At 37.7% G+C, this 22,250-nt stretch overlaps 1 protein-coding gene across 1 annotated transcript in view; it reads right to left on the bottom strand.

The window, feature by feature from the left end:
- pkn2b (protein kinase N2b) overlaps positions 1 to 22,250 on the bottom strand; it is a 40,730-nt gene that overhangs the window by 7,646 nt on the left and 10,834 nt on the right. Inside the window, exons 2-7 of the mRNA XM_079459555.1 lie at positions 17,530 to 17,830; positions 8,161 to 8,315; positions 3,953 to 4,076; positions 3,709 to 3,863; positions 1,110 to 1,323; positions 275 to 460 (exon numbers count right to left, since the gene is read on the bottom strand). Of these exons, the coding sequence (XP_079315681.1) occupies positions 275 to 460; positions 1,110 to 1,323; positions 3,709 to 3,863; positions 3,953 to 4,076; positions 8,161 to 8,315; positions 17,530 to 17,830 (1,135 nt within the window). The remainder of the gene's footprint in view (positions 1 to 274; positions 461 to 1,109; positions 1,324 to 3,708; positions 3,864 to 3,952; positions 4,077 to 8,160; positions 8,316 to 17,529; positions 17,831 to 22,250) is intronic.

Below are 22,250 nucleotides of genomic sequence, written 5' to 3'. Positions count from 1 at the left end.
TCTGTATATTTACAGTTTATATACATATATTTTACAGATAAAAGATTGAAACATATCCTGATCACTTCATTTCATATCTAGCACTATTAAAAGTATCACAAAGTGGCCGTTCAAAACTTCTGCTACTTGTATTACATAAAAATATATAAAAAATGAAAATATATCTATATGGGCCATGATTGTGAATAATTGCAGAATGTTCACTTTATTTACACAGATTAAAATTTGTATGAAACATCATCTCAATAAGTAATAAATGCTAAAGCCACTCAACTGGACAGATCATCGGATTTGGAGAGGGTTCGGCTGTTCCCGGATTTACTCTTGTTTCCTCGGCTCATAAATGAGGAGCGTGCTTCACTTGGGCTCCAGCCGGGCAGAGCAACAGATGCTGTCTTCGAGCGACCTGGGACGTTCTCCAGGAGGTCCTGACAGCCCATAAGCCTCACGTCTAAAGTGCCTGTGGATTTACAACACACGCCTGTGGATTTACTACGCTCACTCAGAGCCAAACACTGTGCGGGCCGAGATGTAAATCTCTAAACATATCATTTGGGATTCAGACAAGATAATTAAATGTGCAAACAATTTCAAATGTCTATTTCAAGACACATGCAGTGGTTAAACGGCCTTATATGGCAAGCGCTACTTATCTATAATAGTAATGTAAATCTTCTCTCTCCTTTAGAGTGAAGGTCAAAGTTATGTGTGATAAAGCCAAAAGGGGGAGGGGAAAACTGGGGCCAAGTGTGTATTGACAGTGCGAAAAGTCGAATGTAGCTCCTACATGCCTTCACCCAGACAGCTGCTCCCCCTTCTCAAATGACACAAAAGATACACTACTACGCATGCTTTATGTTCCCATATGTTGTTATAAAACTGCTGTTTTTTTGTCTGGAAAGATCTGGTGCCTGACTTGAAATCTTAAAATGTTAAATCATAAAACATGTTAACGACTTCTGTTTAAAACATGATGCGATGCTATATTTTTAATGATGTTCAATGTTTAAAGTGTGTACCGATTAGCTATAATTGCTAAACTCAAAAGGTTAAATACAAGCATTGAATACAAATATGTATAATTTAAGCCTTGGAATCTGTATTCTTACCCGTCAATGCTGCAGGTTTGGCCACAGTGCTGTACTGGTTGCTGGTGGACATGATGCTTATGCGTGGACTGAGAGGTGGAGAAGACACCATGGCTAACTCATCCATGATCAAACTGGCCTTCGGGTTATTTTTGGGCAGCTCACTCAGTCTCTGCTCCAGAGAGAACTTTAAAAGGTCTAGCTTCTGACTGGACTCATTCAAACGGGCCTGAGCCTGCAAAACAAAGTGAAGCAATCCTTACAAATGCAAACAGACAAAAAGCTACAAAAGCTATAGTTGGTGTCATTCACTACTGAAAAAAACCAAGTAAGATATCTTTGTAAGATATGGCAAGTGGGGCAAAGGAATACTCTACAGATTATGTCAACTGCAACAGATTTTTATATTGCCTGTACTGTACACTACAGTATGAAAAGATCCCACAAACAAATCCCTAGCAGGAGGAGGAATTTGCTTTTTAAAATGGTGCATACATGGTTTGGGTTTCTCTCAACAGGTATTGTTCTGGCTTTTGTGGAAACTAGTAACGTGGTATTAGAACTTTTTGTATTATTGCTCCTGTATGACATATCGATTTATTGCTTCCTGAACTCTCTTTGAAGTCGCTTGTATGCTAAATGAATAAATGGAAAAAAAAGTATAAAAATACATACATACGTATACATATACATGGAATATATCTTAAAACTGTTTATTGTCCATAGATGGCAACAGACATGACATGCAGTGGTTAATGAGTAACATTGACACAAGGCATGGAAAGCGCTATGCTATAGCTCTTGGACATTCCATGTTAACTTGTGACACTGCTGATGCAGTAAATAAGGGACCTTTGTAAACAAACAACTCAATTTGTTACACCAGAACAAATTGCAAATGAAAGCGATTAGTTTTTTTGCGACTGATGTTTATGGACTCTTTAGGTTTGATATGCCCGTTAAATGGTATTCCAAAATAAATAATAAATATAACTCTATTGGAGGAAAAAAAATCTAAGTGAATTACTCACTTTGAATAAACCAATAACATGACTTAAACAATTACACTAACTTGAAAATAATATTTTAAACCACTTTGTGCACCATAATTATGGTCGGAGAAGAGAAAATCTGTAAACATCTAACCCGTAAAGCATGACAGAGTTTTAAAAGGAAATAGTGAAATGAATAAGTAGGCTATATCCATTTAAAGAATCTTGTTATTCCTGCAGCTTACATTTGATCGCTGACATTAAAGTGTTTATATAAAGCACTGTTATAAAGTCTAAATGAGCCATGATTTAAGCTTACAGCTGATGAATCATTTAAAATAATAATTGCACAACAAAGTTTTTCAAAGAAAGTGTTTTGGCAGGTTAGGACAGTTTTTTTACGTGTTCATATTTTTTGTTGATACTAATAAAGCACAAACTGATATTCTGTATGTCATATTAACATTTATGTTGACAATAAATAAAATAAATCATCAGCTAAAATGCTATATTATTTAACAGTAAAACAGACTTATTAATGACATTAAAACCCCCGGTCAATATCTACTTCGTAAAGACAGTTTTCACAAACAATAGAGAGTCTGCAGATTATTTCCGATAACAAGAAAGAGAAACCGAGAAGAACTGTACTTGGAATGCGATACCAAGCTCAACCGCTAAACTACAAAACACATTCAACAAATTGTTTATTTAATAAAATGATTATTAAATTATTACAATCAACACCCAGCAAACACCGTACATTCTGACGACGTCTTTTTTCATTCGGTCACAGTGACATTATTCTGTGACCACATTTTGAGGACATCTTTGAAACGTTTCATCTCTAAGAATTTTTGCTGAAGTTCCAGAAACGTTGTAGCGTAAACATTGTGATTTCGATTGATTTGGCAATATTTAATTGAACGGACCCTGATGATTGAACGAAGAAGCTTTTGATGATCGTATTCTAAAAACGGACATCACACTTAATTTAGTGACAACAATATAATGTTAAGCTTAAAGATAATGTATATTCATCTCTGTCAATAAATATCTGCTTTGCATCCTCTACATTGAAGTTGAAGAAGAAAGGTTATTTGTCATTTTCTTAAGTATCTAAATCAAAAGTCTAATGCTGATGTACAGTGTTGTTGTCCTGATTCTTTGTATAATACATTTACATTTTGTCATTTAGCAGACGCTTTTATCCAAAGCGATTTAAGCTACTACATTTTTAACTAGACAATTTCTCGAATTATGCATAAAATTTAATTCTTAATGCCCAGATTTAATCCCAAATAATTTAATCCTCCATGTGAGGCAAGATGTGTTAAAATAAAATTATAAAAATATTTTAATTGTTTGGTTATTAGGACATACTCCTCACACCCCAAAAACGCTATTTGGTACATCGCTGTGACGAATATGGTCTGGTCCAAGTGCATCACCACAATGTAACAGTGTTAGCTGGGAAATAGTATAAATTAATGTGAACATAAAGGAATATATAAATATTTTCATTATTAGACACTAGCCAAACACAGACCGCAAGTTAGTTGCAGTCCCGGTGTGGGTGTCCGATGAACGGTCTATAGAATGTATACTCATTAGAAAACAGAACTGACCTCTGTATGAGCTTTCTTCTCTGTCACCTTCCCTGTCCCCAGCAGTTTCATCACATTCTTAGCCCCTTCTGCCACGGCGGACTCTATCCGGAAGTGATGTCGTAGCTCCTCTATCCTGAGGTCCAGGGGACTGATGATAGGCTTTCCTGCAGTCACTAAATATCACGATACGTTTAATTCCCACAGTTCTCGCTATTCAAGATGCAAATATATAACTAGAGTCTAAATCAGCTAGGCCACATACCATCGTTGTTCTCATAGTTCATCTCACTGGTCTGGCTGGCTTTGAGGATCTGCATTCGAATGAACTCAATCTTTGTCTTGCTGTCCTGGAGCATCTGTTGAGCTGCTGCAAGCAGTTTGCGGTCCTGAAGACAAACCACAGGACAAAAATAAATCAGGAGACGACACATTTGATTCGAATCAACAAACAGTACATTCAAGTTATATATTGTGTATAAAGTGCATGTCTTTCAAACGCACAACCTTGTTGTTTCTAGCACCATGCTTGGTTAAGCTTCAGAAATAGACAATACATGTTTTATAACATATACATATATAACATGTTATATAAATAGTTTTGCAAATGTATCAAGAAAACAATATGTAACACTTATAATAGGCTAATAGACCATTAATGAACATTAAATAACGCTAAATATACATCATGTTGTTGTCATTTTCGTACATTTACAAGTCTTCTGAAGCCACACTACAGCTTAACATGAGATTCAAATTTGAATAATTATTCAATGATAAAGTTCTTAGCTGCCACCATGGCGCATATCAAAATGTGATCTTAAGACAGACTTGAAATCTATAACTCCAAATGTCATTGACTTTAGTGTATTGTAAAAGATTACAAACATGCCAAATTTGAATATTCAAAACGCACCAATTTCAGAGTTACTATATATCTGTTTCTTCAACAAAGCCATCATATAGCTTAACAACATATATAAATGGAACCCATTTACTACCTTAATAGAAAAAAAAAGAGATATTATTTTTGTTCGGTTGAACACCACAGAAGATATTTTGCAATCGTAGGACAGCAAACAGTTCTGGGGCACTTTTGAATGCCATTGTAATTTTTCCTACTATGGTAGTCAATGGGGTCCAAGAACAATTTGGTTACAAGCATTCTTCCAAAAATCTTTCTCTGCGTCCAACCAAACAAATAAATGTATAGAGATTTGGAACAACTAGAGCGTGAGAAATGACAACATTTTCATTTTTGTGTAAACCATCCCTTTAATGATAATTTTGTGGAGCTTGACAGCCCCATGCCCATAGACTTTTCAAATCCAGTGACTGAATGTGTCAGGAGTCTCTGTGGACTGAACTTCCTGCATGCAGCCTTTAGAGGCTGACACTTACTTAAAGGCCTTTCCCCGGATGTCCAAAGCTTTTGGAACCTGCCTGTAGGCCTTACCGATTCAAAATCCAAGAATCATGCCTGAGCAGGCAACAGTTACATTCGCTGACAGACTAATGATTGGTTTACATTAAACCTGAACTCTCCTCTTGAAGCTAAACATACAGATATTGAATATATGAAGCCATTAGTCTGCATTGTTCAGCTTGTTTGAGCGGCCAGATATGGGACAACCAATTGTGAGAGTTTGGAGCAGGACTATCTGCTTGTCAACAAAAAGACTGAAGTTGTCAAGAAACAGCTTCTGGGACCGGTGACAGTTTTGACATTTATTAAAGGTGCCATAGAAGGGAAAAGTGTATTTACCCAGGCATAGATGAATAATAAGAGCTCTGTACATGGAAATGACATATAGTGAGCCTCAAACACGATTGTTTCCTCCTTGTGTAAATCTTGTGCATGCGAAAGACCACTGAATAAGAGGCCAATCCCAACATAAAACCGACTGTGACGTTACATCATGGTGTCTGCGCAAGCGGAGCGTCGTCTTTAAACAGCGCAAGCTGCAGAGTTATAAGTCTGACATGTCTGATCTGTATCTTTTGAGTTTATATGCCCTTTTTGCCTAGTTTATATTTGTTTACAATGCAATTTGAAGCACAGAGCAGCGATAGTCACGTGACGAAAGGGACAGTTTTTCGAACCTGGGACAATATCAAGCAGATTTCATTCTGCGTTTGATGGGGGGCAATTCCGACTATATTGCCATTAGAAACCCTACTGTAAGCAGTGATTTTATACACTTCTTCCATTTCACGTGTGACAGTAGCGATATGTTTGCTGTGTGAGCTAGTCGCATGAGCTGGCGCAGTGAAACAGCCAATCAGAGCAGAGTTCAACATTCCAAATAAGGTAACAACAGACCTTTTCATTCTAGGGACAAATCCTGGGGTTGTAAATGGACAAGTAAAACTATTTCTCGATAATATTTGCACTTCATTAGGCCACATACCTTCTATGTAGATATCAGAGAACAGTTTAACATCATATATCAATAAATGCTTTGGCACCTTTAAACTAGTGGGCTCTTGTTTCTGTGGACCAATTGGTAAAGCACTGCACGGTTCAAACATCCAGAGTCACTTTATATAAAAACTGCCAAATGCATAAATGTGAAATGCGGCACAGAAATGACACTCAGCAGCTTAAAAGATCTTAAGAGCAGTGATGGGCCAACAGCAATGTAGGACTATCACTAAATCAATGCAAGTTAAATAAAGTCATGTGTTTTCATAACAGCTTTCTGGAGGGGACGGCGGTTCATGCATCTGGAAGTGAGTCAGGGACCCTTGCTCTTTATCCCTGTGTTTATAACTCCATATATTTCTCTCTTTATATACTGTGCTGATTTACCAGACCTCCTTTGTGAATGCAAGATGCTAATTTTAGCCACGGAGGCCCTTTAATTAAAGCGGCACAGGGAGGGAAAGAGGGTCAGATACTCTAGAACGGAGCCAAGCCAGAGCATGAGAGCGATTCTGCAGTCAGTGTGAATTTTAATGATTCATTTTTGGGATCTGCTCTGGGAACAAGAGGCATAAACACGTTGTTGTGGTGTTAGCAAAATACATTTTCAGCAGTCGATACAAACTGCCGTAAATATAATTATTCTCAATATTAGCTATTATTTCATGCTTTTAAACACACTCTTTTATGCTTAATTTTAAATGTCAGTCAATTATTTCATAATAGACAGAGGCAAGTAGCTTCACACTGCAAGGTCCAATGCACAAATCTTCCTTTTTTAACAAATTGTATTTTTTCTTCTACCCGTTTACAGGTGTTTGGCTAGCAGTGACATTTTAGATTTATGTCAAAATTTGTCATATGACGCTTTATAAATATATTCACAGTAGAGTTGTCACGATCAAAATCTGTTTACTTCAATAAAATACCCAAGAAAAGTATTTCAATACCAATACTAAATCGATACCACGCAAGAACAACATACAGGAAGTAATTAAAAAATAAATCTCAACTCAAATGTTTTCCTGCCTTGCTTTCTGAGCATGTCATCCCCCTTATTTAAAAATAACATGTCACCACACAGACTTACATATGAGTGTCAGGTATCAATCTATGATAAAGTCCTAACTGTGTACCTGTCTCTGTGTTTGCTGTCTGCTAAGGGGAAACGAGAAAATAAACCTCAAAACATGGTTACATTAATTTACATAAAAACTTTACAATGCATTCTGACATGAACTAACAATAATATCTCTTTTTACAACTTTTATTAATTTGTTTATGTAAATTAATACAAATCTAGTTGTTAATTCATATTAGTTCATTGATAAATGTTAAAAAATACAACTGTTAATATTTTCAATGGATTAAAATATTGATTAATTAAATATTAAATAAACCCATTACTTATGTTTGCCGACATGACTTTCAATTCATCGTAACCCTGAAATCTGCAACGTCCACTGACTGATGAGAGCGCTGAGAGCACAAGCGCGCACACACATATGGCTGCATTTCAGGATGCATTTTCTCTGAAAAGCCCCAGCCATTAAAGTACCGGAACCCAATTGGTATTGTTTAAAAGAAGGGTATTGCGGTACTTTTCTAGTACCGTCTATAGTGCAACACTAATTCACAGTGTCATTACACATCTTGACAAAAATTCAATGATTAATGTGATTTTATATAAAATTATGGAGCATTTATAGGTCCAAACACCATTTTCGTTCATGTCCCAAAACTCTGGCTGTCACAATTTTAAGATGAGTAAAATATGCTAATTGAATAACAATTTGACATTATTTCAAATGTAATTGTTTGATATACATATGAATTGACAGAGTCTCTTTTTTTTTGGCATTATTTACTGATCATCTTTGTGAGTTTATGTGCCTGTCTGTGTGACTTGAGTCCTTACAATGAAAAAAGGCTAGCTGCCAATTTGGTGTACTTAATGATAACATCATTAAATGTGCCCAAAAATCCCTCTTGGGTGTCACTAGTCAATGCATCAAACACAAAAACCAGTTAGTTTGAGACCTGCCTACCTTGGAAGAGCCGTTGGAATACATATGTATCATATTTTCTGCTCCTTGTTTCACTTTGAGCTCAATGTCGGCCTGTTTTTTCAGAGCAGCTAACCGACTACTGTTTGTGGATGTCCGGGCTTCACTCTTGGGGGTGTCCGGGGTAAGCGGGTATTCTGACATGAAAAACATGACAAACAAACATCAAAGAGTTATTAAAGCAGATGCAGAGGAGATATTACAACAAATGTACCCGCACTGACAGGAAAATGCACAAGATTAGCAAAACCATAATTTCTCCTAAAGAGGAAGTGTATAATGGTAAAAGCATAAGAACTAACATGTAGCAATAGCATTTTGTAAATGCTTTAAATAAAGGATGTTTCAGTTAGGGATGCTCCGATCCGATATTTGTATCGGGTATCGGCGTCGATACGTAATAAAATTCTAGATCGGGTATCGGTGCAATTTGTCACCGATACCCGATCTAACATAAAATTTGCGGCTGTGCTTTGCGCAACGTGTGACATCATACGCTAGCAACGTGTGACATCATACGCTAGCAACGTGTGACATCATACGCTAGCAACGTGCTCTGTACGTAGTGCACGTGAACAAATAGCAGCGAACAACATGGAGCGAGACAAAATATCTGTCATTTGGAGTTATTTTACAACAGCTACGCCAATAAGTTCCACCGCTTTCATTGTTATGGATGGGCAACTGCTGTTCGTCGTTGCGAATAATGGCTTCAGACTCCTTATAAACCACCTGGAGCCGCAGTACGACACGCCGAAGCGTAAATATTTAACTCTACCGTGAACTGTACCGAAAAGTCTGCAAACACATATCCGAAAAAATTAAAGATGTCAATGCGGTGAGTTTAGTTTTACAACAGATATCTGGAGCTGCGACGTGTCCCCCGTGTCGCTTTTAAGTTTAACCGCACACTGGTTGGATGAGAATTTTGTGCCACAAAATGCCACGTTTAATTTTTAATGTCTTTTGTCCAAAGATAGTGAACACTTTTGTTTTATTTTTCATTTGTTTTGCACCGGTGCTGGTTTAATAAACTATTTACTAAATTTGTGAATCATTAGTTTGTTATTTTGTTTTACGGGGTCAGGAAATTTATGTTAAGTCGATCCTGATGTCTTGCACAGCAATGCACATAGTTTATTAAGTAATTGTGCACTTTAAAATTTTTACCTTAGTATCGGATCGGTACTCGGTATCGGCCAATACTGAATCTCAGGTATCGGTATCGGAAGCAAAAAAGGTGGATCGGAGCATCCCTAGTTTCAGTGCGATGAGGATAAGGCCGAGAGTGTTTTAAATATAAGATTTAACACAAATTGTATATTACGGTAAACCAGAACTGCATGCTTTAAAATGTCACAAGTAGAACAATGTAAATCCCTTAGTAGCAACTCTTTAACAACGTATTCCTTATACTTTCTGTTTAAGTAGAGCAATTTGGGTCTTGTCTAGTAATGGATCTCCATTTCACAGGTTTTGCAACAACAAACTAAAAACCTTATTAATTCTCTGCAACAATTTCCTTCAAGTTAAAATCACTGCAGAACCTGTTACAACATGAGGCCAAATACTAGGAGGGTGTTTATTTTTTGTTTAATGTAAGCATTTGGATCAGTTGTGTAATAAACAGAAATGACAATGTTATAATGACACCCAGTGAAGGACTTGTGCAGGCAGGAAGAATGCAAATGTTCTCTCAGGTGACAGAGTCTGCCAGTTTCTCAAAGACGTCTCTGTGAAAACATCATCATGGAAATACTTGCACAAGGTTGAGCAAACACCAAAAGGCAAATAAACAACACAGGAGCAAAACTGAAACAAGGCTAAATAAAAAGTTAATTTTGACCTGAATAAACACAAAAACAAGTAATATTCAAACTTTGTGATTCAAATAAGACCTTTACTATTCCATAAGGTTATTGTTGAGGGCTAAGTCAATGACCACAACTCATTTTGTGATTTGTCCACTTTGAAACACTCGCACACAAACATGTGGAATATATGCTGAGGTTCAGAATGATGAGATCATCTGGTCATGCCCTGACAAGAACACAACCACAAATGATCCACCTGTAGTTGGTAAGGTGGAATCCCTGTTTCTGTTCCTCCCTCTCAATCTCATGACTCACAGTGACCCAAAGATAAACAATCTTGTATCATTTATGCAATGTTTGTTACTAAAGACAACTACACGTACATACAGTATCACAGAAGTGAGTACACCCTTTTGCGAATCTTTTATTATATCTTTTCATGTGGCAACATGAAAGAAGAAAGAAATGACACTTTGCAACAATGTAAAGTAGTGAGTGTACAGCTTGTATAACAGTGTAAATTTGCTGTGCCCTCAAAATAACTTCACACACAGCCATTAATGTCTAAACCACTGGCAACAAATTTGAGTACACCCCTTAATAAAAATGTCCACAGTGGGCCCAAAGTGTCAATATTTTGTGTGGCCACCATTACTTTCCAGCACTGCCTTAACCCTCTTGGGCATGTTCACCAGAGATAACAGGTTACAACTCTTCCATGACAACTTCACTGAACTGGTGGATGTAAGAGGCCTTGCTCTCCTCCACATTCCGTTTGAGGATTATGCTCAGCTTCAGTAGGTCACAGAACATGTTGGGATTCATGGTTCCCTCAATGAACTGCAGCTCCATGACACTCCCACCATCATGCTTGACTGTAAGCAAGACACACTTGTCTTTGTAATCCTCACCTGGTTTCATCTGAACCAAATAAATTTATCCTGGTCTCATCAGACCACAGCACATGGTTCCAGTAATCCATGTCCTTAGTCTGCTTGTCTTCAGCAAACTGTTTGGAGGCTTTCTTTTGCATCACCTTCATGAAGTCCAATTTGATGTAGTGTGCGGCATTTGGTTAAGTAGGGAACGGCTGAACCTCCACCCCTTCAACCTCTGCAGCAATGTTGGCAGCACTCATACGTCTATTTCCCAAAGACAACCTCTGAACATGACGCCGAGCATGTGCACTCAACTTTTTTGGTGGACTATGGCGAGAGCTGCTCTGAGTGGAACCTGTCCTGTCAAACCGCTGTATGGTCTTCGCCACTGCGCTGCTGCTCAGTTTCAGGGTCTTGGCAATATTCTTATAGCTTAGGCAATCTTTATGCAGAGCAACAATTCTTTTTTTCAGATCCTCAGAGAGTTCTTTGCCATGAGGTGCCATGTTGAACTTCTAGTGACCAGTATGAGAGAGTGAGAGCGATAACACCAAATTGGAACACACCTGCTCCCCATTTTAACTGTGGAGCACCCTAGTCTAGATTCTAAATTTTGAAATAAAAGTATGGGCGCGAGACAGGTTTAAGACTGTCAATATATTAATGTAAACGGTTGCCACAGATAACTCAAAAATACCACCGATTACAATTACAGAATACTACATGTAGTTGATTAATAGACTAGTTTGATGCACTTATGTATTTTGTTGCCTATGTTGTTATAATTGCTTTCAATGTTTCCTCATCTGTAAGTCGCTTTGGATAAAAGCGTTTGCTAAATGACTAAATGTAAATGTAATAGGGCTGGGTAAAAATATAAATTCTTCAATTTTAATCGATATCCAATTTAACAAAACAATATTGAGTCGGGAAATCCTGAATTAATTCATTCAGGATTTAATGTGTATGCTTTAGTTCAAGGATATCTGTATTTCGCTGTATCTTCCTGAAGATGTCGCAATCACTCGTTCTGATACATTTAAAACAAAACAAATTAAAATTAAAAGTGGGAGAGGGGGGCAGGAATCAGGGCTCACGGTAGCCAATGGACCCCAGCTCCAGCTAAATTAAAGTATGATGTGTGGAAGCACTTTATGTTTAAAGGCAATGACAGCAATGGTGAGGTCAACAAAACAACTGTTGTTTGCAAGTTGTGCCCGCAAGAGCTACGATTTATGCCCATACATGATAGTTGAGAACAAAAGCTTTCACAATCTTATCGATGTTTTGGAGCCGAGATACGCAAAGGTGACACGCAAGTACCTCAGTGAAAAGGAATTCTTAAAGTATGCTGAGGTTAAGATCAGTGTCGCAGCATCTCTCCAGTCATCAGAAATAGTTGCCCTAACCTGTGACAGCTGGACCTCCAGGGCGACTGACTCGTGTGTCACAATAACATGTCACTATATCGCAAGAGACTGGACACACTCGTATCGCATGTTATGCAAACCCAGGCTGTCCACACAGCAGGTTACATCGCAGCATTGTTGAACGAGGCTCTAATTGAATAGAACATTGCGGAGAAAGACCCGGCTTTAGTCGTAACCTACAATGCAGAACTATAAGCGGCACTCAAACTGCCCTAAATGGCCCAGTTGCTTGGCAAAGTCAAACGAATCACTGGCTTCTTTCATCAAAGCAGCATTGCAAGCCATACTCTGAAAGTCAAACAAAAGCTACTGGATCTACCCTCACACATAAGCTGAAGACTGACGTTGTAACTTGACGGAACCGCACATTGGAGATGCTAGAGCGGTTCCTCTGGAAGCAGCCAGCCATAACTGCAGCGCTGCTCTCACCTGAGGTTCGCAGAAGTGAGAAAGATCTCTTTACTTTGTCGGAGGCTGACATAACTACAGCAGATGTAGTAGTGAAGGCCATGCAAACTGCCATGTCTGAAGAGTGCACACCAACTTTATCAGTTATTGATCCTCTGCATGCACAGCTGTGTTACAGGAGATGAGAATTGCACCCAGCGACTCGACATTAGATTGTCATGTATACTTGATGATTGTGAAGCTATGTTTACAGAACTTTTTTATTCTGTAGTAGTGTTGATATAAAGACCCTATATAACTTGAACATAGATTACATATATGACATAAATGTACAACAGATGAAAACCAAACCAGTTCAATGAAATCAGCAGACACCATGTGAACTAGAATTTTAAGTTTGGATGTATAACAGCATATGACAAAAAGTAATTGAAATTTGTGGAATCCCCTTTTGATATGATGGCCTGAAGGAAATCTAGTATAGAGCTTCGGCATTAGATCATCGTTTTAAGGCCCTTCCCTTTTTGTCTGACTGTCACAGAATGTAAGCATAGAATGAAAACTGTGCTTTTGGTTTATTTTGATCAGAATTTCCAAATTGTATTTTCTTTGAGATCATTTATTCATAATTAGACATGTGCCGATTTTCGGTAATTCAATAAATCACGATAATGAATATACACAATATTGTTATCGTGGGCACTTCAAAATACCGTAAAAAATAATAGATCCGAATTTTTATTTTTAGAACGTGCATTACAGCTTATTTTCCATCAACCGCTTGAGCAAACACTGCGTATATGCTGCGCAGAACACGTGAGCGCACCCGGATGTAAACAGTGTTCACGTCACACGTAGAATCACACTGCACGCAGTGCGCGCCACGGCCACTGACGCCGCAGTCAAATTCTCACATGAAGAAGAAGCATGGCGGAAGGAGAAACGCTGCCGACAATTTATCCCCCTTCTAAAAGGGTATTTAGTGCCAGTGGACATATCCTCTCACCTCAGCGTTCAAAGCTCAAGCCAGAAAAAGTGAACATGCTCACATTTTTGCACTTTAATCTTGAGAAGTAAAATATGCCAGGAAGCCCAACACAACTTTATAGTTGTGTATCGTTCTGTTTTTGCAAATGTTGTACTTTTGCAGTTTGCACATGATTCATTTTGATATAATTGTTCAGTTTACTTATATATTTTATATTGTTTTACTTATATTTATTTGTTTTTAAATGTTTGAGGTAATTTTAGTTCATTAAAAAGTTATTAAAGTTACTAAAAGGACAAAACTGAAGTTTATTTTTTTATCCTGTTTCTCTTGCAAAATGAACATGCTCACATTTTTGCACTTTAATCTTGAGGAGTAAATATGCCAGGAAGCCCGACACAACTTTATAGTTGTTTTTTTTTTGTTTTTTTTGCAAATGTTCTTTTGCAGTTTGCACATTATTCATTTTGATATAATTGTTCAGTTTACTTTTATATTTCATATTGTTTTATTTATATTTATTTGTATTTAAATGTTTGAGTTACTTTTAGTTCATTAAAAAGCTATTCAAGTTACTAAAAGGACAAAACTGAAGTTTTTCTTTTTTTAACCTGTTTCTCTTGTAAAATTACAATACCGCGATAATACCGTATACCGTGATAAATGCTCTCTCAATTAATCGCAGCATGAAAAAGTGATACCGGCACATGCCTATTCATAATATAATTTAAATGTAATTTGTATTTGTTTTATCTTCAAGCTGCAAGACAGTGACAGTGCTTGTGTGGAAGACACTTGTGCCTGTTCAGCAGAATGCCAGCTCCCTGGGTCCACATCATGATATGGGAGATACAGAAGCCCCACAGCAGCCAAAGATATCTGCACTGATGGGTCTCCTTGGAGCAGCCTACAAAACGGTAGCTCCAGCAAGGAAAACTGTGACTGAAATGGCAAAAGAGGAAGTGGCAAGGTACAGGGAAGCAAAGTCTGTCATGCCCTCTGAAAACCCGTTAATCTGGTGGAAGATGCATGCAGAAGAGTATCCTCTTTTAACACAACAATCTCTGTGTGCTCGCTCAGCAGGAACAAGAGTTCCTGCTGAGCGAGTTTTCTCAACTGCTGGTGATATCACTGATCAGCTACTTTTTTTGCAGAATAATCTTGAGTCTGCTCTAGTAAAGAACTGTTGGTTTTATGGAAAGTTACTATGTTTCATATACACAAAGTCTATAAAAAAACTTTATGGGCTTCTTATTTATAAAATAAAAAGAGTAGGAGAGTTTCAGTTACCAGCATATATAACAATTTATAATGCTAGTTTTGCAGGCATGAAATCCACATTTAAGTACTGATAACTAATCGATATTGAATAGAAATTTAATAAAAACCATAGAAATTAAAATCGAATAGCCAATTTGGCCGCAAACCTCGGCCCTATTGATTAACATTTGGTAATTGAAAATCGTAATATTCTAAAAAACAAATCGTAATATTCCACAAACTCTACATTTTTAAGAGCCATGAACAGACAACCATGTTAAACTCAAGCCAAATTACAATTTTTATTAAGTTAAACACTTTTTTTACAAAACAAGGTGCAATCGAATTTGTTTTGTGTTAGGATGTATAACAACAAAGAATCCATTTTACAAAACAAATCTATTTGACATCAAACAATTAAAGGACCAAACTAAATAATGGGTTCATTTGCCCACAGAGTCCACAGTTTACTCAGGGTTCAAATTTGTCACATTAAATCGCCCTTTCACATCAGGAGGGAGGGAAATAACGAACAAAAAATGCCATTAGTTAGTCACTCTCCGATTGGTCCGTGCCAAACAGGCACTAAACTTTAAGCATAAATGCGCTCTCAAACAATGAGAAAATAGAAACTTCTGTCAGTTTAGGTGTGTTACCGTGTGATCTGTGTGGCTTGCGTGTGTGTAGAAGAGGTAAGGGGCGACCACGGAGCATCTTCCTCTGACCAAAACGAGAATAGTCTCTAAAGGTAATTCCCACCACTGTATGCACCTGCAGAAACTCCAAGCAGCAATCAATAGTCCGTCAAACACTGCACTCAGACTCAAGTTACCAGGTTTCCTGTCTCTCCGCCATGATCCACATTTCCTCCTCATATTATCTCCATTATTATTATCGTAGAGTAATACCTTCGGTTGCCAGTTTTTGTAGATCAGCGCGAGCAAGTTTGAGCATTTGTGCAGATCAGCGCGAGCAAGTTTGCGCATTTGTGCAGATCAGCGCGAGCAAGTTTGCGCATTTGTGCGACCTGCAAATTTTGAATTTCTTATAGTTATTTAATGTGTAAAGACGAGTAGAATGCGAGCTCGCCACCAGTGCTGGCTGTGTGTTAGTCAACTGCCCGCCAGTGGACGGGTAACTCACGTGTACTGATATTTCCCACCGACGCGCACGATTCAGGTCATCATTCAGAAGTATACACACAACGTGAGCCAACGTGAACATCCGTTTACAGTAAGAACGAATTACAAGCGAAGGCTCTTGTAAAGTTTTATTTGACGTTATATTTACTTGTGTTGTGAACATGAGGAAAAGTGTCGTTAATACACTATAAATTCATAGTCAGAACATACTCGAGGCATTTTAAACAATTTAATATATACTTTGACAAGCACAATTTCTGTTGGTTCAAATTCATTCAGATAACGGTCTCTCTATTTAGCACAAATCAATAACAAAGCTTCTCTGTAGACTCATTAGATTTGTTTCTGCGCAGTTAAAAAGAGGCAGTCATGAAGTAACTTATTTGTAAGTATCAGTAATACAGTTACATTGAGGGGAAAATGTGAATAATTGCATTGCAGGCTGATTTAAGGTGTGCCTCTATATTTTTTGCTTGCGTTCCTAAAATTCAGTCATAGGCTACAGTGCTCCTAGTAAAAAATGTTAGGAGTCCTGGAACATTAAGTCGCAGTCTGGAGATGGATTTTTTTTATACTACTAATTACATCTAGATTTCACTAAACATCTGCTTTATCTTAAAGTGTGAGTCACTCATATCTAAACACTTAAAGACTCCCTGATGAATGATAGGCACTGAATCATGAATAATGACACAATAAGAATGACAACACTGGTCCCAATTCTGTTTAACTATTTCAGTTCCTTTGCAGTTTTGTTCAAAATTAAAGGACATATAACAAATAATAGTTATTGCATTCATTACACCTGCTGTCACATCAAAAAAGTGCTATATTGCCCAGGTCTAGTACAATGTCCAAAAATCCACAGCCTCGTAGAACATTTTGTCAGTGACAGACTTACGCCGTGTCCTAACCAAACGCTATGCGACGCTGCGACACGCGATACAAGGTAGCTTTTCCTTGATTCCTGGTTTTGTCCTAACCAGGGCTGCGTGATGAGCAACTGACGTTTCGATTTCTGCGACATCGCAGCTGACAGCTCTGCCCACACAACAATCTCATTGATTTCAATTCTGCGCCTCATGAATATTAACTGCGATTAATCGCACATGTATAGTGAAATAAAACAAACTATTTATTTCGTTTAACATGCTTAGTTTAGTGCCGTCAATTGATTAGAAAATTTAATAACTAATAACACAGCATTTATGTTTTTAAATATACATTTACATTCAAATTATTTCATGTTATCGTCAAATGAATGTTGAAACAACACATTCTTTAAAAGCATTATTTTATGAATGATAGCCAACGTTCAAATTTTGTTCGCTTTGCAAAAAAAGGCACTCAAGGTTTACATATTAGTTTTGACCCTTAGCATCTTAAAACCACCATAAGCTACATGTAGATAAAGAAAGGATTCAGCCGTACCTACGAGCTCTTCTGGATCCTTTACCACTATGTGTGCATTTAGTTCTTGAAGTTCCTGGTGCAGTTCCTCCACCTTCTTGTTAGACTTCTTTAACATGTTGTCCACATAAGCCAAACTCTTCTTATCTGTGGTCACCTTCCTCAAGTTCTCGGCTCCTTCTTTGATCTTCAGCTCTTTGCGAATCTCACGTTTGATCTGGTCCTTGATTTCGTCCAGCTTTTGTTGAACCATGGTGTCTGAAAGGTCCAGATTTTGACCGAGTCCCAGCCGTTCGGAAACCATCTGACCCCGAGCATCACTCTGGGGAGCAGGAGAGAGAGAGCAAAAGTGTTTAAGTTTATCCAAAGCATTCGTAGGCATGGAATGCATTCTAGAATGCAGCATCATTCTCAAAATGCTTCGTAATGATAGGTTATCAGAATAATTAGTGTTTGCATTCTGAGAGTAATATTCAACACGCCAGTATGAAGAGAATTTACTTTCACACAAACAGTGGGGAGTGTGTGTGTGTGTGTGTGTGTATGATCCGCTACAGGTTATATAACGGAATAAAGCACTACCTAATCAGTTTAAGGAATGCCCAGAGATCTCGCAATAACAATACAACAAACCTCATATAAACCTTTATAAATCACACATAGTGTTGTATGTAGGATAACATTAGAAAAGTCCACAATTTAGTTCTAATGGACTTCGAATTGGTTTATTTGTGAAGGATCACATCTCATCTTCCCACATTCTATTATTGTAACAATAGACTATGCAAAGGTCATGGACTGTGCTTCAAATAACCATCATCTGCCACCCTAAGACTGAGGGTTTAGTGAAATGTTTTTGCTGTGGTCAATGTTCATCAGTAATGTTCGATAATTTTCCTATTAATTATTTCAATTAATGCATTCACCAGCCAACCGAAATCTAAAAAGGGGGGAAGAGAAAAGCTTACTGACCAAGCTACATGTACACACATGTAACATGTAAACCCAAACAGCAAAAAACTAAAGTAGAATTTGCCACTGCCTTGCGATAAGCCCATGTAAATAAACAGATTTATTTTTTAGGCTTGCAACTTATTCACCAGTTGCAAGCCTAAAAACTAATTAAGTGTTATAATATAAAATGTTAAAGCAACAATTAAACAATCAATGTTCGCTATTTAAGAAACAGAAAATAATGTTTATATTTCATTTATTTGCAATTTTAAACTGCACAATTCAAGATGACTTGCAGTACATGGATGACCGTTAGTTTTGAGCAGTTGTTAACATACTTTGTCGGGGCATAATAGTTAGGTTTGGGCCGATAGACAATCGTACCTCTGTGAAGTTGGGACCCCATATAAATAAATGATCACCAAAACTATAGAATTCGTTTGTGCTGTGTTTGTGTTGATTTGTGCTGCAAAAAATGAACCTTTGTTCTGGACTGGCGTTTAAGATTTAAGTTTAAGTTGCGTCACTCTCCACCCCATGTCTTCCAAATTGTATTACACTGGTGCAGTTAGTTTGTGCTCGATTTGTGCCATTAAAACAAACTCTTCACGTGGTGCTGTCAGTATTGTTATGGAGTTTTTGTGTCTTCTACAGATCTGAATAAAAAATAGATGTAGTTTTCTGTCCCCATAAAAAGTTTAATCAATACTTCTTAAAATAAACATTACAAAAACAAATAACTTACATAATTTCACAATTAAAATGTTAATAATATGACTTTCCCTGCCATACCAGAACTGATGACATCTCTAAATATTATTTTTTCAAATCAGAACATTATTTATTCTGAAATCATCTTTACCTGCTGTCACAAATCTGGTGTAGCTGAATGATAGGCCTACTGTACTTCAAGGACCACAAAGGCAACAAGTTATCGTTTTAACTTTATTGTGTTATCCTTGATAAATGTAGTATTTTATAGGGATGCTCCGATCCACCTTTTTTGCTTCCGATACCGATTCCGATACCTGAGATTCAGTATTGGCCGATACCAAGTACCGATCCGATACTAAGGTAAAAAATGTAAAGTGCACAATTACTTTATAAACTATGTGCATTGCAGTACAAGACATCAGGCTCGACTTAACATAAATTTCCTGACCCCGTAAAACAAAATAACAAACTAATGATTCAAAAATGTAGTAAATAGTTTATTAAACCAGCACCTGTGCAAAACAAATGAAAAATAAAACAAAACTTTTCACTATCTTTGGACAAAAGACATTAAAAATTAAAGTGCAAATTAAGCAGCTGAATAAAACAACAGCTTCACTAGCTTGATAAACGGGTATAAATAAATGGAAACAAAATCTCTTAATAATTTTTAAGAAAGTGCAAAAATAATTTAAAAATCAATTCGCAATAAAGCAGCTGAAATTGAGCAAAAAAAGTAATAGCTTTACTGCTTTAGATATATTTAAAATAACATGAATCAGATCTTTTTAATGCTTTAGTCACTAAAGCAAAGTCCACTTAACTAAACGAAAGATTTAGTTTAACATCCAACACAGAAACAGATGAATAAAACACTAGCTTCCCTAGCTTAGTAAAACTGCACATGTTTGTTGCATTTAACGTGGCATTTTGTGGCACAAAATTCGCATCCAACCAGTGTGCGGTTAAACTTAAAAGCGACACGGTGGAAACGCCACAGCTCCAGATATCTGTTGTAAAACTAAACTCACCGCATTGACATCTTTAATTTTTTCGGATATGTGTTTGCAGACTTTTCGGTACAGTTCAAGGTAGAGTTAAATATTTACGCTTCGGCGTGTCGTACTGCGGCTCCAGGTGGTTTATAAGGAGTCTGAAGCCATTATTCGCAACGACGGACAGCGGTTGCCCATCCATAACAATGAAAGCGGTGGAACTTATTGGCGTAGCTGTTGTAAAATAACTCCAAATGACAGATATTTTGGCTCGCTCCATGCTGTTCGCTGCTATATGTTCACTTGTTCACGTGCACTACGTACAGAGCACGTTGCTAGCGTATGATGTCGCACTTTGCTAGCGTATGCTGGCACGTTGCTAGCGTATGATGTCGCACGTTGCACAATGCACAGCCGCCCACGAGAGAGTTTAAGCGCCGGTGTCTCCATGAACTTTTACATCGTCTAGCACAAATTTTATGTCAGATCGGGTATCGGTGACAAATTGCACCGATACCCGATCTAGAATTTTATTACGTATCGACGCCGATACCCGATACGAATATCGGATCGGAGCATCCCTAGTATTTTATCTACTTTTCTGTACGATACAACAAACAGAGTCAACAAGTAAACAAATTATTTTACTTTGGTGCATTTTCCTTCTCGGCTGTTTCTGTAGTAAAAGTAGCCGATATCATGTTACCTATTTATCCGTTCAACATTTCTACATTCATATTGTTAAATACGCGCAATGCCTGCAGCGCTTGTCTTATTGTAGCGCATTTCATCGGGATAGAAGCCACGTTCGGGGGGCTGTAAAAGCTTATGATGTGAAGAAGCTTGTTAACTATTAACTTGTTCCATCAGTGGATCACTGACGTTTACTTGACAATTTCACAATTCAATTTAAAATAATGATGTAATCGCTCCCAAATATGTCCTTGGTTTATTTTAGGATAGGGTAACGAGCAAGGCGGGGTGAGAGCCGTGAGGGAACGGCCGAGCCCGGTGACACGAGTGATGATGAGCGTCAGCTGTGCATGCACCGGTCTTGCATCTCTCACGCAGGAGCTTTGGGAGCATAAAAGGAAGAGCGACAGGAGTGTATGAAGAGAGAGGACCAGGCCTGGACATTGTTGTTTTTCACATTTTAAGTTAGTTTTATTGTTTGGTTCCCACCTTCCGCCTTCCTTTTATTGAACCGTGTAACATTCCTTTTATGCTCCCGCAGCTCCTTCGTGAGAGATGCGAGACCGCTGCAGCTGACGCTCATCCCTCGCGTCACTGGCCTCGGTGTACCCTAACGGCTTTCGCCCCGCCTTGCTCGTTTCCGATAGGAATTAGTATGTGTTTGTTAGCACAAACAGGGACAAATTGAGCACAAATGAACAGCGCCAGTTTGGAAAGATTTGGGCAACATTGAATGGAGAGTGAGGTACCTACTCCAGTTTGGTTATTATTAAAGAAAAAACAACTAATTTCTGTTAACAGCACAAACCTGTACAAATCGAGCACAAACTTACCGCGACAGTTTGGAGTGGCGTATCATCCACTAAAGGCTACAGTCGTGATATATTAAAGAAAAAAAATCTGAGTTCACTAATTTATTTTAACAGCACAAACAAAATGCGCCAGTTTGGAGTGATTTGGACGAGATGGGGTAGAGAGTGACGTCTCTGCCGTAAATACTATTTATTACAAGTCGAACGGCAAAAGCAATAAGAACGTTTCAGTGATCTTATCAAAAAAGTTAACTGCACGTACTGATTGGATATAAAATTAAGCAAAAACAATTTCAAGCAGTTTTTAAACCTTGTAAACACTGCATTAAATGTCCCAGTACCCATACCAACCCTGAATTAAGCATTGACTTTTGGGTACATGAGGTTACACCTTCCTATAAAGTTAATTTTTAAATCCTTTTCAACAGCAGGTCAGTTTAGTGCACAGTCTTATTAGTACAGAAGTGTGGCCTAGAGTTCTCAGAGTTCACACAAAAAAGCCTGCGCAGTGAATGTGGAGACCCCTTCTGAAGAAGATTTATGGACATACAGCAAACATGGGGTTTGGCATTCA

This window comes from Barbatula barbatula (genome assembly GCF_947034865.1).
Source record: "Barbatula barbatula genome assembly, chromosome: 7".
Taxonomy (NCBI): Eukaryota; Metazoa; Chordata; class Actinopteri; order Cypriniformes; family Nemacheilidae; genus Barbatula; species Barbatula barbatula.
The sequence above is the reverse complement of the archived record's forward strand: the minus strand, read 5'-3'. Positions and strand labels throughout refer to the sequence as shown.